The sequence below is a fragment of the Triturus cristatus genome, chromosome 5_2 (assembly GCF_964204655.1).
Source record: "Triturus cristatus chromosome 5_2, aTriCri1.1, whole genome shotgun sequence".
Taxonomy (NCBI): domain Eukaryota; kingdom Metazoa; phylum Chordata; class Amphibia; order Caudata; family Salamandridae; genus Triturus; species Triturus cristatus.
In genome coordinates, this window is record NC_140588.1 from 1076864618 (window position 1) to 1076877093 (window position 12476).

Here is a 12476-nt window from a genome sequence, read left to right on the forward strand (position 1 = left end):
ATCCAAACTGAATGAAAGAAGGATTCACTTGGATCAAGTGAACGAGGAGATCATTTGGATAAACTGAAAGCTGAAGAATTGTTGGGAATTGAAGACGTTCAAATAGTAGTGGAGTAGTAGAGGCTAAACTAAAATGGCTAACATAGAGGATAATAGAAATAGATGTGCCTTCTTTAAGAGGTGGTGTAGAATGTGCTGCGGTTGTACTGGATTATTAATGCTTCTATGGGGTGTTTTAGTTTTATTAGTTACTTTTAGAGTAGAATTTGGAATGAATATAGAGAATGTGACAAATGTAGAGAAGAATTCACAAAAAGAAATTCCAATTAGAAGTAGTAGTTACATACACAAAGATAGGTCAATTAATAATTTTTCTAGTAATGTTTTTTCTAAACTGTTATATGAATATGTGAAGACAATGGAAGTAAGGGATTGCTACGTCTGTATGCAATTACCTGCATCTGTTTCAGAGGGTGTTACTTATCACCATTTACCAGCTACATATGGTATTTCCTGTAGTATTTTAAGTAGTGTTTTTTATTTGTTAGGGAAAATAGATTATAAGATGTCTAACAGAGATAGTATTTTTGGGCACTTGCCAATGAACAAAGAGCTGAATCCAGCTAAAGAAGCTAACACTTTTGGTGAGATTTTTATTGAAGAAAAAGGATTAACATTAGAATACATTAAGAATAATTTAACTTGCAGTTTGAAAGAAGAGGAGAGAGCTTTCCTGGATATGGTAGAAGAAAGGAGAGTGAGCATGCATGAGAAAGGGGGAAAATATGAAGAGAGTGAAACAATTTGGGACATTGAGATGGGAGAAAAATTGAAGAATGGGGCTAGTCCAACTTTAGCTCTAGATGCACCGCAGAAGGGTAAACTTTGCATTACCAGAAGGAAATCCCAATATGATACATATTTTGTGGGAACTAGTGAGTGCCATGATACATACTTCATTGCGACAGGTTGGGGTTTCAGAGGTGGAGAAGATACGATTTTTCCAGGAGTGTACTATGTTTGTGGGAACAAGGCTTATTACAAGTTGCCTGACCATTGGTATGGCACGTGTTATGTGGGCCTGGTTTTTCCTAAGATTTTTCATACAGATAAAATAAGAGATGTAGAAGATATTAACTTATTAACACGTTTTAAGAGAGAAACTTGGTCTGAAATTGTGGGTGATATTTTTTGGGGTTTTGATTCCAGCAGTGGGAATTTCTTTAAATGCTTATGGAATTCGGAAACTGTCCACAGTGGTTGATCGCTTATCGACAAATACCGCAGGAGGGTTTCTTTTGGTGAATACGGAATTAAGTGCCGTACGTGCCATGTCTATGCAAAATCGACTTGCCCTTGATATTCTATTGGCCAAGGAGGGTGGAGTCTGTGGAATATTGAAAGTTCAACATTGTTGCACTTACATTCCTGACGAAAGTAAAGACCTGAAGGTCTATATCAAAAATATTACTGATTTACATGAAGAATTAGTACCACTTGAAGCTGGGAGTTTGTGGACTAAAATAGCTAATAAAATGATAGCTGTTAAAGATTTTATTGCAAAAATAGGTAGTACTATTATAGGTAGAATATTGTTTCCCTTGTCTTGTATAATTGTGGCTTTGTTAATAATAAGATTGGTGTGTGTGTGTTGTAAAAACAGGGGAGGGAGAAAGAAATTGAATAAGGAAAAGAAAAATAAGAAGTTGAAAAGAGAACCTCAAGAAATTGAACTAGAAGAATTGAGGGAGAGTTTTTATTTAGAGACAAAGAGAGATGATGAAAGAGTGACTAGTGTTTAATGTTGTGTAAGGGGAAAAGACATTTCTGATTTTTCCTAAAAAGGGACTAAATTTCACAAATTTTTTTTTTGGGTTTATTTGGTGATAAAATCACCAAAGGGGGGATTGCTGGAGCAGAGTTTTCTTTTAGAAAATTCTAGGGCTTTTGAAGCTCTGGCATGTCTATGCGTTTTATTAATTTATTAATAATTAACAATTAACTATTTGTCTTTGTGCAAGTGTGTTTTATTAATCAACCCGTTTGTCTTAACGTAAGAGAAAGTTACACGAGGGTTAGCTTATTTGTGCTGTTTCTGTCCTAATAATAACGTGCAAGTTTTCATGTTTAAACGTTGCTGTGTGCTATTTATTTTGAGCACAAAACGCTGTCTGAATTAATGCTTTTTATGTCGCAAAGCTAGATAAATACATACACATAAGGGTATTAGTGGGGTTAACACTGTTTAATCATTATGCTGTAGTAACGTTTATTTTGTCTCTTTAATTAAGATGGTCTATTGTGGCCTATGAAGGCCTTAGCCGAGCTGACAGTATTTCGAAGCCTGGCTGTGGCATATTCTGTGATGTGGCAAGAGAGACCCCTGCTGGAAAAAGGTCGCAGACAACTGACCGTGGTCCTTGTTGTATTTTTCCATGAGGACATCAGCAGTTTGGAGGATCTCCAAAAGAAATGGAACGTCCTTGGCAAACAAAGGAGCTTCAGAAATGAACAATGAACTGTGGCCTGGCTGCCGAGGGAAGTTGAACAAGTTGGATACTTTGATAGTTTCTTGGTTCCTGTTCCGTAGTTCACGTCTTGTGACTTTTCCTGAGCGAAGATTTTCAGATGTAGCAATGTTACATTCCTTCCTTCTCGCTCTGCTCAGTGATACAGTTTATTTTGCCAACTTTGTGTGTTTCCATTGTATTTTTCATTATAAGAATTGTTAGCTTAGGGAGGGTTTTTGCCACTTGCCATTTTACCTTTGCTGCGTGAACTTGCGTTGCTGAGGATCGATGCTGAGGACTTTGTCTTGAGAGACTTTACCGAGAGAGACTGGTCCTGACCCGTTCTGACACTTAGTTAGAATAGGTAACTATGAGAAATGATTTATTCTGATTTACTTTGACTAATTTTAGATAAAGCAATATAACTTTTAAACATGGTGTTGAATATTCTTTCTTGTCAATTATTGTGTATATTTTGATCATAATTTTATAGATTGTATAGAGTATGTTTAAGGACAACCACTATAATCAGGTCCTATCGTCCTAGATATAGATGCAGGGTGGTTTGGGGTTTTCTTCCCACAGGTCTTATGCTGGTAGAGTATTTGAACGTATGTTAGTGAAATGGGCCCTAGCGTATGATGAATGTATGTGCGTGTAACTGTGAAATTACTCGATCCGTGGAAGTGGGTTTATTTTAGGTACCCTGATCTCTATCACTTTCAATACCCCTCAACCACTATATTCTGAATGAAAGACTGACTAATGTACAGGTACACAGGAGTGGATTACTAAATTCCTCTCTGGACACATTTAAATTAACCTCCAGACCAGTCTTGTGGGTGTGTTGTGCAAGGATCTGCCATCTCTCGAATGCAGCAACTGCTTCGTCTGCAGCACAACACTGCTGCAACAATGCCCCATAACAACTTGTGGCACATGGTCACTGCAGGGATGCAAATCAGACCCCCCCCCCCCCAAACAGAAGAGTACAGCACATAAAGATGATTCTCTCACATGCTACTATTGGGTCACCCGGACAAGGCAAGTCTGGAAGGAGAGGAGCGGAAGGAGGAGAGGAGCGGATGGAGGAGAGGAGCGGATGGAGGAGAGGAGCGGATGGAGGAGAGGAGCGGAAAAAGGCTGGGATGGACGCACCTAGTCACACTGTCTTGCCCAGACCAGTCCCCTCAACAAGCACAACTCCCTACAGCCGGGGTGGTATTTAACCAAGATGGAAAACTATCTACTAATACAACAAAAGAAAAATCATGGACAGTTGGGGACTCAAATAGCCAGTCTGCTAGAAGATTTTTTTCACAGCTTGACAAAGTGCAGCATTGTCATCGATAGCAAATGTCAAAGGTGTTTCAGTGTTTAAATTGAAGCCACTCATTCCCAGGTTTTCTATCGAGTAAACAATTTCTTTTTCAACTGTGCAATATCAGTGGTGTTTCAGGATTGTGTTCAAAGAATAGTAATACATTGTGGCCTTTTCTACAACCTTTGCAAGTGTAGCCTATAAAAGTGCTTCAGTATGTAAAGGAGTCGCTCATTCCCAGGTGCATACAACTCTATGGACTGTGGTTTCTCTATTCCCTGTCTTCATGTACTCCCAATACCTTTTAGCCCTACTCATTATTCGCAATCAAACAAAGAGGAGGTTAAAAGTGAACCTCAAGTTCAGGTGTCGTCACAAATGTTCTCACTTACTTGTGCAAGCTTGGAGTCTAGGTTGGGGGGTGGTGTTCCCTCGTTTTTGGAGGACTGCTCACCAAGCACGGACGAGCTTGCCCTCTGACCCTCAAACGGCAGACTAGTGGAGCTTGTTCCAGCGGGCTTCAGTGTACTGGGCTGAAGCCCAGGCTTCGGCAGACCGGCCTTCCCATTAGTCAGGCATGACTTTGAAGAAGTCTTAGTCAGAGTAGGAATCCTTGCTCCGCCAACAGGAAGTTTTGTTGTCAAAGTCTCCCTGGAACCTCTAGGTTTTTCAGTTGAAGTGAGAGCCAAGCACCTCCTGGCTCCAGGAAGCCCAGATGGCAGAGTTCTAGCTGGAATTTCGGCCCTTGAGAGATTTCTCTGGCTGGTGTTTGCTGTACGTTGCAGATTGGAAATTCTGGAAGTGCTGACTGCTGTGGGCTTACCAATAGACTTTCCAGGTCTGTCCATGTCGTTTTTAGCCTGCTTGGACTTGCTCTTACTCGCCTCCGATACCTCAGAGTTTGACTCTTCCGGAAGGGAACAGATTGATAAATTGGGGAATTTATGTAAAGAACTAGCGTTACTCTGCACAGAATCTGAACAGGTGCCCTTTGTAAACGGGAAGGACACAGCCCCTGGCAGAGGAGTAGAGGTCACAAAAGATAAGGAAGCAGCCGAGAAACAACTTTCATTGTGTGCGAGCTCGATACTCCTCCTGGAGAGGTCAGCAGGTTGAAGCACGACAGAAGTGTCTCCAGAGCTCAGACGAGTCAGTGGTCTGAGATGACTCAGACTTTCACCTTCAGAAGATCGAGTAGAAGCAGAGGAACCTAGCCCAACCTCTAGTGCACTGGGCGGCACCTCATCCGGTGCATGCTCACCGTTTACCACATTATTTAGTTGAGCCTCACTTTGCACCACGATGTTATCTGTTGTAGCATCACTTTTTACTGTGCTGTTCTCCAATTTAACCTCACATTTTACAGCTTCCTCCAGTTGATCCTCAGCTTCACTGTTACTCAATTGTTCTGCCAGATTAGCCTCACCTCTTACCACTTCCTCCACTGGTCTTGCCTTGCTTTTTATCACCTCTTTCCCTGATGCGGTAGGAGTGCTAACCACCTCTTCAAGATTAGCCTTTGTTTTTGCACCGTCTAAATCATGTGTAGCATTTGCAGAATTCTCCAGTTTAGATGCTTCTTGGATCTGGGTGTCTGTGTCTATTGTCCCATTTCTCCTTTCCACAAGATCTTGGTGCGAGACGTCTCTGGTCACCAACACCATGCCTAGATTACACGGAGGACTACTGACTGCTAGGTCAATTGTTGCATTTCCTAGATCTTGAACATCCTGGTGCTGAAGGTCTGGTAGGTCTCTTGTTGTATTTGTGCCAACTTCAAGATCCTGGTTATTGTCTCCAAGATCTCTTGTTTCATTGCCTCCATCCTGGCAATCTCCAAGATCTCTTGTATTGCCTTCAACACAACCAAGGTGCTCATCTCCTAGGTCTACTGTGGTATTGCCTTCAAGAAAGTTCTGATGCTTACTGGCCCCCAGGTCTCTTGTGGTGTTGCCTTCGTCGACAAGATCTTGGCCATTAATGTCGCCTAGGTCTCTTGTGGCGTTTACTTCCTCCATAATTTCTTCAGTCACATCTACATGGTTCCCATGGAGTACGATGTCCTGTGTAACATTCATATGCAAGTTGCTCTTAGCTGATACGAGGTGACTTGTTTGCCCAATCTCTTGTGTGGTGTTTAACAAATGGACAACCTTAGTTTCAGGTTTCTTGTAAGGGCTTATGGTACCAATCTCCAACGTTGTGGTAAAGAGCTCCTGGGTTCTGTTCAATGCAGTCTGCTCCTCTGTCTTGGTGACAGTCAAATTAAGGTCTTTGCGAACAGATTGGGCATCCAGCTTTACAGTGATTAACGCATTTGATGCAGAACCATTTGCTAGCTGGTTGCTGTGAGCTGCGTGGGCATGGGTGACAGTGGTGTTCAATAAAACACTAGAAGCAGGTGCATGCAAGTCAACTGTGCAGTTTAGGTCACTGTCCGCTAAGGTTCTAGGTTCAGACCCATCTACAGTTTCATGTAAGCCGCAGATGCTTGCAGACTCTCTGGGTGCAACCTCCGGAATGTCAAGTCCATCAAATGAACAAGAATCTTTTAAGGCTCTGAAAGAGCCACTGGAAGACAAAGATATTTTGGACAAAATACTTGGCTCGCTATCTAAAGCTTCCTTGCTTGCACTAAGCCTTTTCATCCCCTCCACACCTTCACTCCCAAATTCCATCAGCTGCGTGTTCATATTATCAAGGTCAAGGATACTCACACAAAAATAAGACCCATCAGTGCAGTCCAGAGATCTTAGAACCTTATCCGCATCTTGGCATAGCATGGATTTCATAGGCGTGAGGTCATAAGGAAGAGGCTCTGCTTGAATGGTGGAATAGTCAAACATAACCTGCTTTCTTTTTGAGGACTGTAGGCCAGCAGAGACGTCAGAGTTTGGCAGAAGAGTATTGCCTCCCGCCAGCTTGCTGCCTGCTATTTCAGAGACTATCCTATTGCACTCTGCAGCATAGGAGCTCCGATACTGAAGAATGTTCAGAGTGATTTCTTCTTGGTTTGACAGGTTATGCTGAAGGAGGTCTGGAAAGGGTTCCCTCACGCACTCATTTCCTATGGGCTTTTGTTCAGTGGCGCTTACGGGCTCTGTGGAACTCAGCTCCAGGTCCACCTCCATGACTGGAGTTAGCTGAATTTTGCCTTTTGGCTTAGTGGTGGCCACTGGGGTGCTAAAGTATTTGCAAGCAGAGACCGGATTGTCCGAATCGGATTCATCTCCCACACTAGGATTTGCAGACCGACAGTCAGGGAAATATCTAGAATTTGGCAAGGTGGAGTTGGTGTCCGTGGCCCCTGGCGGAACCAGGTGCTGCAATGTCACAGTGGGCCCAGAATTGGGCAATACACAGTTTAACATTTGCTCAGCACTTTCTACAGTACTAACTTCTTCCTGGACAACATTCTTATCCTGGGCTTCGCCATGGGATTTGAGACCCCGAGAATCTGGAAAGACCTCATTTCCTTCATCATCCAGGACGACAAAGGTCCTACTCCATGTATTGCAGATGGAAGAGCCACCTTCTGATGCCGCAATGCTGGATTCATGACTGCCACTGTCCTCCATTTTTTGGCTACCACCACTATCCTTGCGAACCCAAGTGCTGTCTAGTGGAGTCTTGCTTCGCTTACTTGCCTCCATTTTACTGTTTTCAAAATAACTGTACAGGTTTTTACAAATCTCTCCTGTACTATTTCTTCTGCGCTTGAGACTTCCTGCCAGGCTGGGCTTCCCAGAAGCACACACTTTCTTGACTTCTGTGAAAATGTCTCCTTTTCGGCAATCTTGCTTTTCTGGGGGTCTCTGGAGAGGCCGCAGGCACTCCTTTGGCAGATTTCCCTTGTCTTTTAAAACAGGCCTTGCTGGTTGAATCTGGCAATTGGCTCGGGGGGCACTTGAATAGGCATCTTTCAAGTTTGGCAACGACATGTGTCTCAAGGGTGGAATGACCCGTGCATTCGGCAGTGGGAGCCTATTTCTTCCGCCTTCCGAAGCCTAAAAAACAAAAAATACATCCAGGTAAATACACCGGTAAATACTGCACAATAAAAAAAAAAAAAAAAAAAAACCATCTGTCCAGAGAGGGATAAACATGTGAAACACCTGCACCACTGACAATGTATTACAATTAAAACGGATCGTCTTTAACAAAAGGGAGGGGCATAGATTTACTCTCCCCTGTGAGTGAAAAGAACATTAAGTGTGCTTTTATTGACTAAAAGTTGTTGTGCTTTGCAAAAAAAAAAAAAAACGCACACGCAAACACACGCTTTAAACATTTTTCTAGGTTCAAAATGAGGAGAGGAGCTGGCCTAACGGCTAGGGCGGTCGACCTAGTGTCTGGGGAACTGGATTAGAGTCTCGGCAATTACGCTGAACATCCTGTGATTCTGGGTAAATCACTTAATCGCCCTGTGCCTAACAAAACTGAATGTGTATCCTCATGTAACGTAACTGGTGTTATGTAAAGCGCTCCGATACCAGATTCGGGTCAAGTTCGCGCCATATAAAACTCTGCAAAAAAAAAAAAAAAAACACTTCGGTAAAACAAGCCAGTGTATGGACATTGCATTTAGAATCTCACTGTGGTCTCCCTCTTTTCCAAGTGCTGTAAGTGCCTGTACTGTAGGTAGAATAATAAACAATCTGAATTTATTTGGTTTAAGGATCCAGTGTGAACATTCTTGCAAAGGAGATAATCTGTGCACCATCCAAACATTCCTGTCCAATTCCAATCATTACCACCCACCGCAGGTTACCAAGATCTTTCATCACGATATACGGTACTCTAGAAGCCCATTTAAGGCTCTCCTCCAACCTGCTCTCCATCTCACCATGACCGAGCACTACAAAGAGTCAAAGAGTGGGAATGGTCTTCACATCTCCATTACAGCCAAGACAGCGGTCACCCTAGCCGGTTCCTGTTCAGAAATAGAAATTTCCTGTAACTTACAAAGGTTCCAGAGCTCTGGGTTCAGCAGGTGGGAAGGAAGTCTACTCCTGCCTTCCATTGCCAAACTAGAGGCGGTCGCTTACAATCTCAGCAGCACAGGTGTATGTTCGACAAACTCTGATGAACATACACCAAGTAAGCCTGGCTGATTTCACATCTAATGTGGACACAATGAATCTCGACATGGTTCTTGCTAAGTAGCAGCCTAACAGAAGTGTCTTTCTATTGGAAAACTTACTGACTCCCTCATTACTGCAGCCTCGATTTCCACTTACTCCCAGTAAGTGTATTTTGCATCCACTGCAAATAATGGGTCTGGAGCAGCGAGGAGGCCAGTATACAAATCAAGATAGAAGTCCAAACATGGGCCAATGGCGGATCTCACAACCAGTGCCCCGTTGGACATGGAAAGCAGCGGGCACTTACGCTCAACTTTGCAAAGCTGGTGGCGGAGGATACCCATTAAGATGCTAAAGAGTTTGCTCAAAGACATTAGCAAGGACACCTAGATGTTTAACCAGGTTAGACCTCAAGACTAAGTCATAAAAAGACGCTCAAAGGAAAGCTACTGAGGCTTAGCTAATTAGCAGTCTCGCAGAGCGTACTCTGTACAGCAGTCCGTGCCATGGAGACTTAACAGGATTGAATATTTTCTTGGACATAGTCCGTGCAGGACTACACAAGCAAGAGATACGTAAAGCAGGAGGGGAAGGGCCAGGTGCCGATAGCTATACATTAAGAGGGGTGGGGCAAGGTGAAAGAGTCAGATGAACAGCACAGTTGGGCGAGGTGGGGCAGACTACTAGGTCTCAATAGAAGTGCAAACATTCACTTTTGTGATGGGCTCTTTAACATGGTGTCAGCACCCTGATTAACTCCTTCATAGTACAGCAGAGTCCCGAATCTGAGTTGATCCCTGTAAATCTCATCGCTCACCCGAATTCTATCTAAGGGGGCCCTCCTGAGAGATGTTTTCCTTGAGAAATGGGGTAATTAAGAGCTGCTTAAGCCAACTTCTGCATTTGTATTCCCAAATTAGGGATGATGCTCTGTAGTGAAGTGTGAGCTCGAAGCATGCCTCTTTATTGGACAAACAATTAGAACGAATGCATCTTGTAACACTCCTTTCTGCATGGAAAATAACCTTCCACTTTACTATTATCTTTGTAAGAATAGGTCAGACTTGCGCCATCTCCTAGAAGTAACACACGCCTCCTGCAAGTCTCTGTATGCATTCTCTCGTAAGGAGATAGTTTTTTGGCAGGAAGTTCTCCACTCCTGCTTGAAGTTTCATCGAATGAATATTGTCTCTTCCTTTCCAGCATTTGGAGTCTAAAATATGGTTACAAACCTTGTCCCATGATGCCCTTCAAACTTACATGTCACAAAAAGGGATTAAGTGAGACTGAGCCAGAAGGCACCAAAGCACAAGAAAGGCACTCTTGTGCTGAGTTTTTTTTAGGGAAAAAAAAAAAGCTTCTTCAAAAGATTGGATTTTTATTCAGTCCAAACGTTTTAAAAGGAGAGTGAGCAAGAAGTGAGTGCGCCGGAATCACTAAATATTTTCTCCAATTTTAATTACATGCGCGTCGTGCACTCCCCTTCATAATCAAAAATACTGTTCGAATTGAAATGCCTCACTGCCATATTGTTTGTATTATACCCGATATTATGTTAGCATTTATGTAGCTATTTTATTTAATTCATGTTATATGGGCACGCAATTAATAAGTATAGATGTTATAATAATAATAATCCACATTTGTAAAGCGCGAACAATCACCCGTAAGGGTCTCTAGGCGTTGGGGGCCGTCGGGAAGATTAAGCAAGGTATCGCCCAGAGTCACATGGTACTGGGCTAATCTGCCGCCGCCGCTTGGGATCGAAACCTGATCCCCAGATTCCGGAGTCAGTCGCCCTGGCCGCGGCACCACACCTCTTTGCCGCCATTTTCTCTCATGCAGCCTCCATTGTGCCCTATGATTGAAACTAAGCTTTTTTCTCATGTTGCTGGTCTCAAGCTGCTGGGATGCATTTGCATCTCCAAGGTTAGGCCTCACTGAAGCATGAGAAAGTTGCTTGTTAATGCATAGCTTTCCCTGAGAGAGGGTGCTCCCACTATTCCAGCTGCAAGCACCTCCCCAGAGAGTGTGTGTGCCCGGTCTCAGACTCTTAGCTCATCTTTGTGTGCCCCTTTGTTCAAGCGGTCTCCCTATGGAAAGTTAGAGTGGGCGGGTCACTGCCCAGTTGTAGAAATGTATAACTGTTACCTTTATGTTGGGGAAAGTAAGTCTCCTTGGTTGCATCCAAGGAGGCTAGTCAGACTTGACTCCGCTGCAGCGCATTTTACAATAACATAACTGTTTGTATTCTCTGAGTCACCGAAGTTTCATGGCTTGAAAGGCAAGAGGAGGTCGAGAGTGACCCGGGTGAACCTAGTTGGGCCACTTCCTTCAATACCAACTTTTTAATAGAATAGTTTCGCTATATTCTTTGACTCAGGAAGTACCTAAACATTAAATCAAAAGAGCCTGTCAATGTCAGTTTTTTTTATATTAGCATCCTCGGACGCATAGGCCAAAAACAAACTGCCAGTGAACAGATCTCCAATTTGGGAACAGCCTTTTTAGTCAAAAAAGTCCCATTCCACAGAAAAAGCGGATGGGAGAGCGGAGAGGAATCTGCTGCTAGATAAAGTATTTACTAAAAGAGGGGTACCAAAGTTGTTCTTCTGATGGATACTTTGAACCACAGAGTCACCTTTAGAATAGATACCAAAGCAGTCCCTCCCCAGCGGCGGGCCTGTGGAACGGCACAGATTAAAGATTCCTGCAGGACACAACCGTTCAAATGCCCTTCCTGTCAGACCGGATTGTCAAGGCATTAGTTCTTCGTAAACATGCACACTGATGCCCAGGTTGCAGCCTGAAATACCCGGTACAGGCCGTCTGCGTGATAGCACAGTTGTAGCAGCCTTTGCTCTGGCAGAATGAGAGTTAAACCCCCTCCCCCCTCCTCCCCCCCCGACGCTGCTTTTTGGCCAATCGAGTTGCAGACTTTAATTTAGAAAACTATGCATCTGGGCAAAGTACAGTCTCTGCACCTCTTTTCTTTCCCCCCCCCCAGAGGTCTCCACAAATAGCTGATCCTCCACCTTATGGAGTTTGGTGCTATCGACGTAAAAGCAGAGCGCTATTTTGCAGTCCAAACAATGGTCTCTCTCCTCTTTCGAGAGGCCAGGCGGGGCAAAGAATGTTCTGAGTGTGATGACCAAAAATAATTATATTTCAGGCTGGAAGAAACTCATCACATAGTGATCTCTATGGTGAAAATGAAAGTATGCATCTACTGTGCAACTTTCTACTATGGAAGGAAACTGAGGAGAACAAAGTTACCTGAAATTCATGATCGGAAGAACTTTAAAGGTAGATCAGAGTTTAGAATATAGCAAGGAAACTGATTTTTGTATTGTAGACCGTTTTCAGAAAACCATGCTCTGAAACCAAATTGATTAAAGAGGAGGTAAATGAAATATTAGATTGCAGGAGAAAGAAGAAAAGAAGGATGCAATAGAGAGTGGTAGAAAGGGCTAAGCAACAAAAGTAGTTAGCGGTTACAAGCTCAAAACAAATTAAGAGCAAAAAAACGTTGAGCCTTTAAGGAGGACCACGTGAGGTTAC

The 12476-nt window shown here is 43.2% G+C and overlaps 1 protein-coding gene across 7 annotated transcripts in view; it reads right to left on the bottom strand.

The window, feature by feature from the left end:
* Positions 1–12476, bottom strand: part of LOC146829696 (uncharacterized) — a 462485-nt gene that overhangs the window by 317879 nt on the left and 132130 nt on the right. For all 7 annotated transcript variants that reach the window (XM_085608408.1, XM_085608401.1, XM_085608407.1 and 4 more), the window contains one exon: positions 4224–7838. In XM_085608408.1, the coding sequence (XP_085464534.1) occupies positions 4224–7772 (3549 nt within the window). In that variant the 5' untranslated portion in view covers positions 7773–7838. The remainder of the gene's footprint in view (positions 1–4223; positions 7839–12476) is intronic.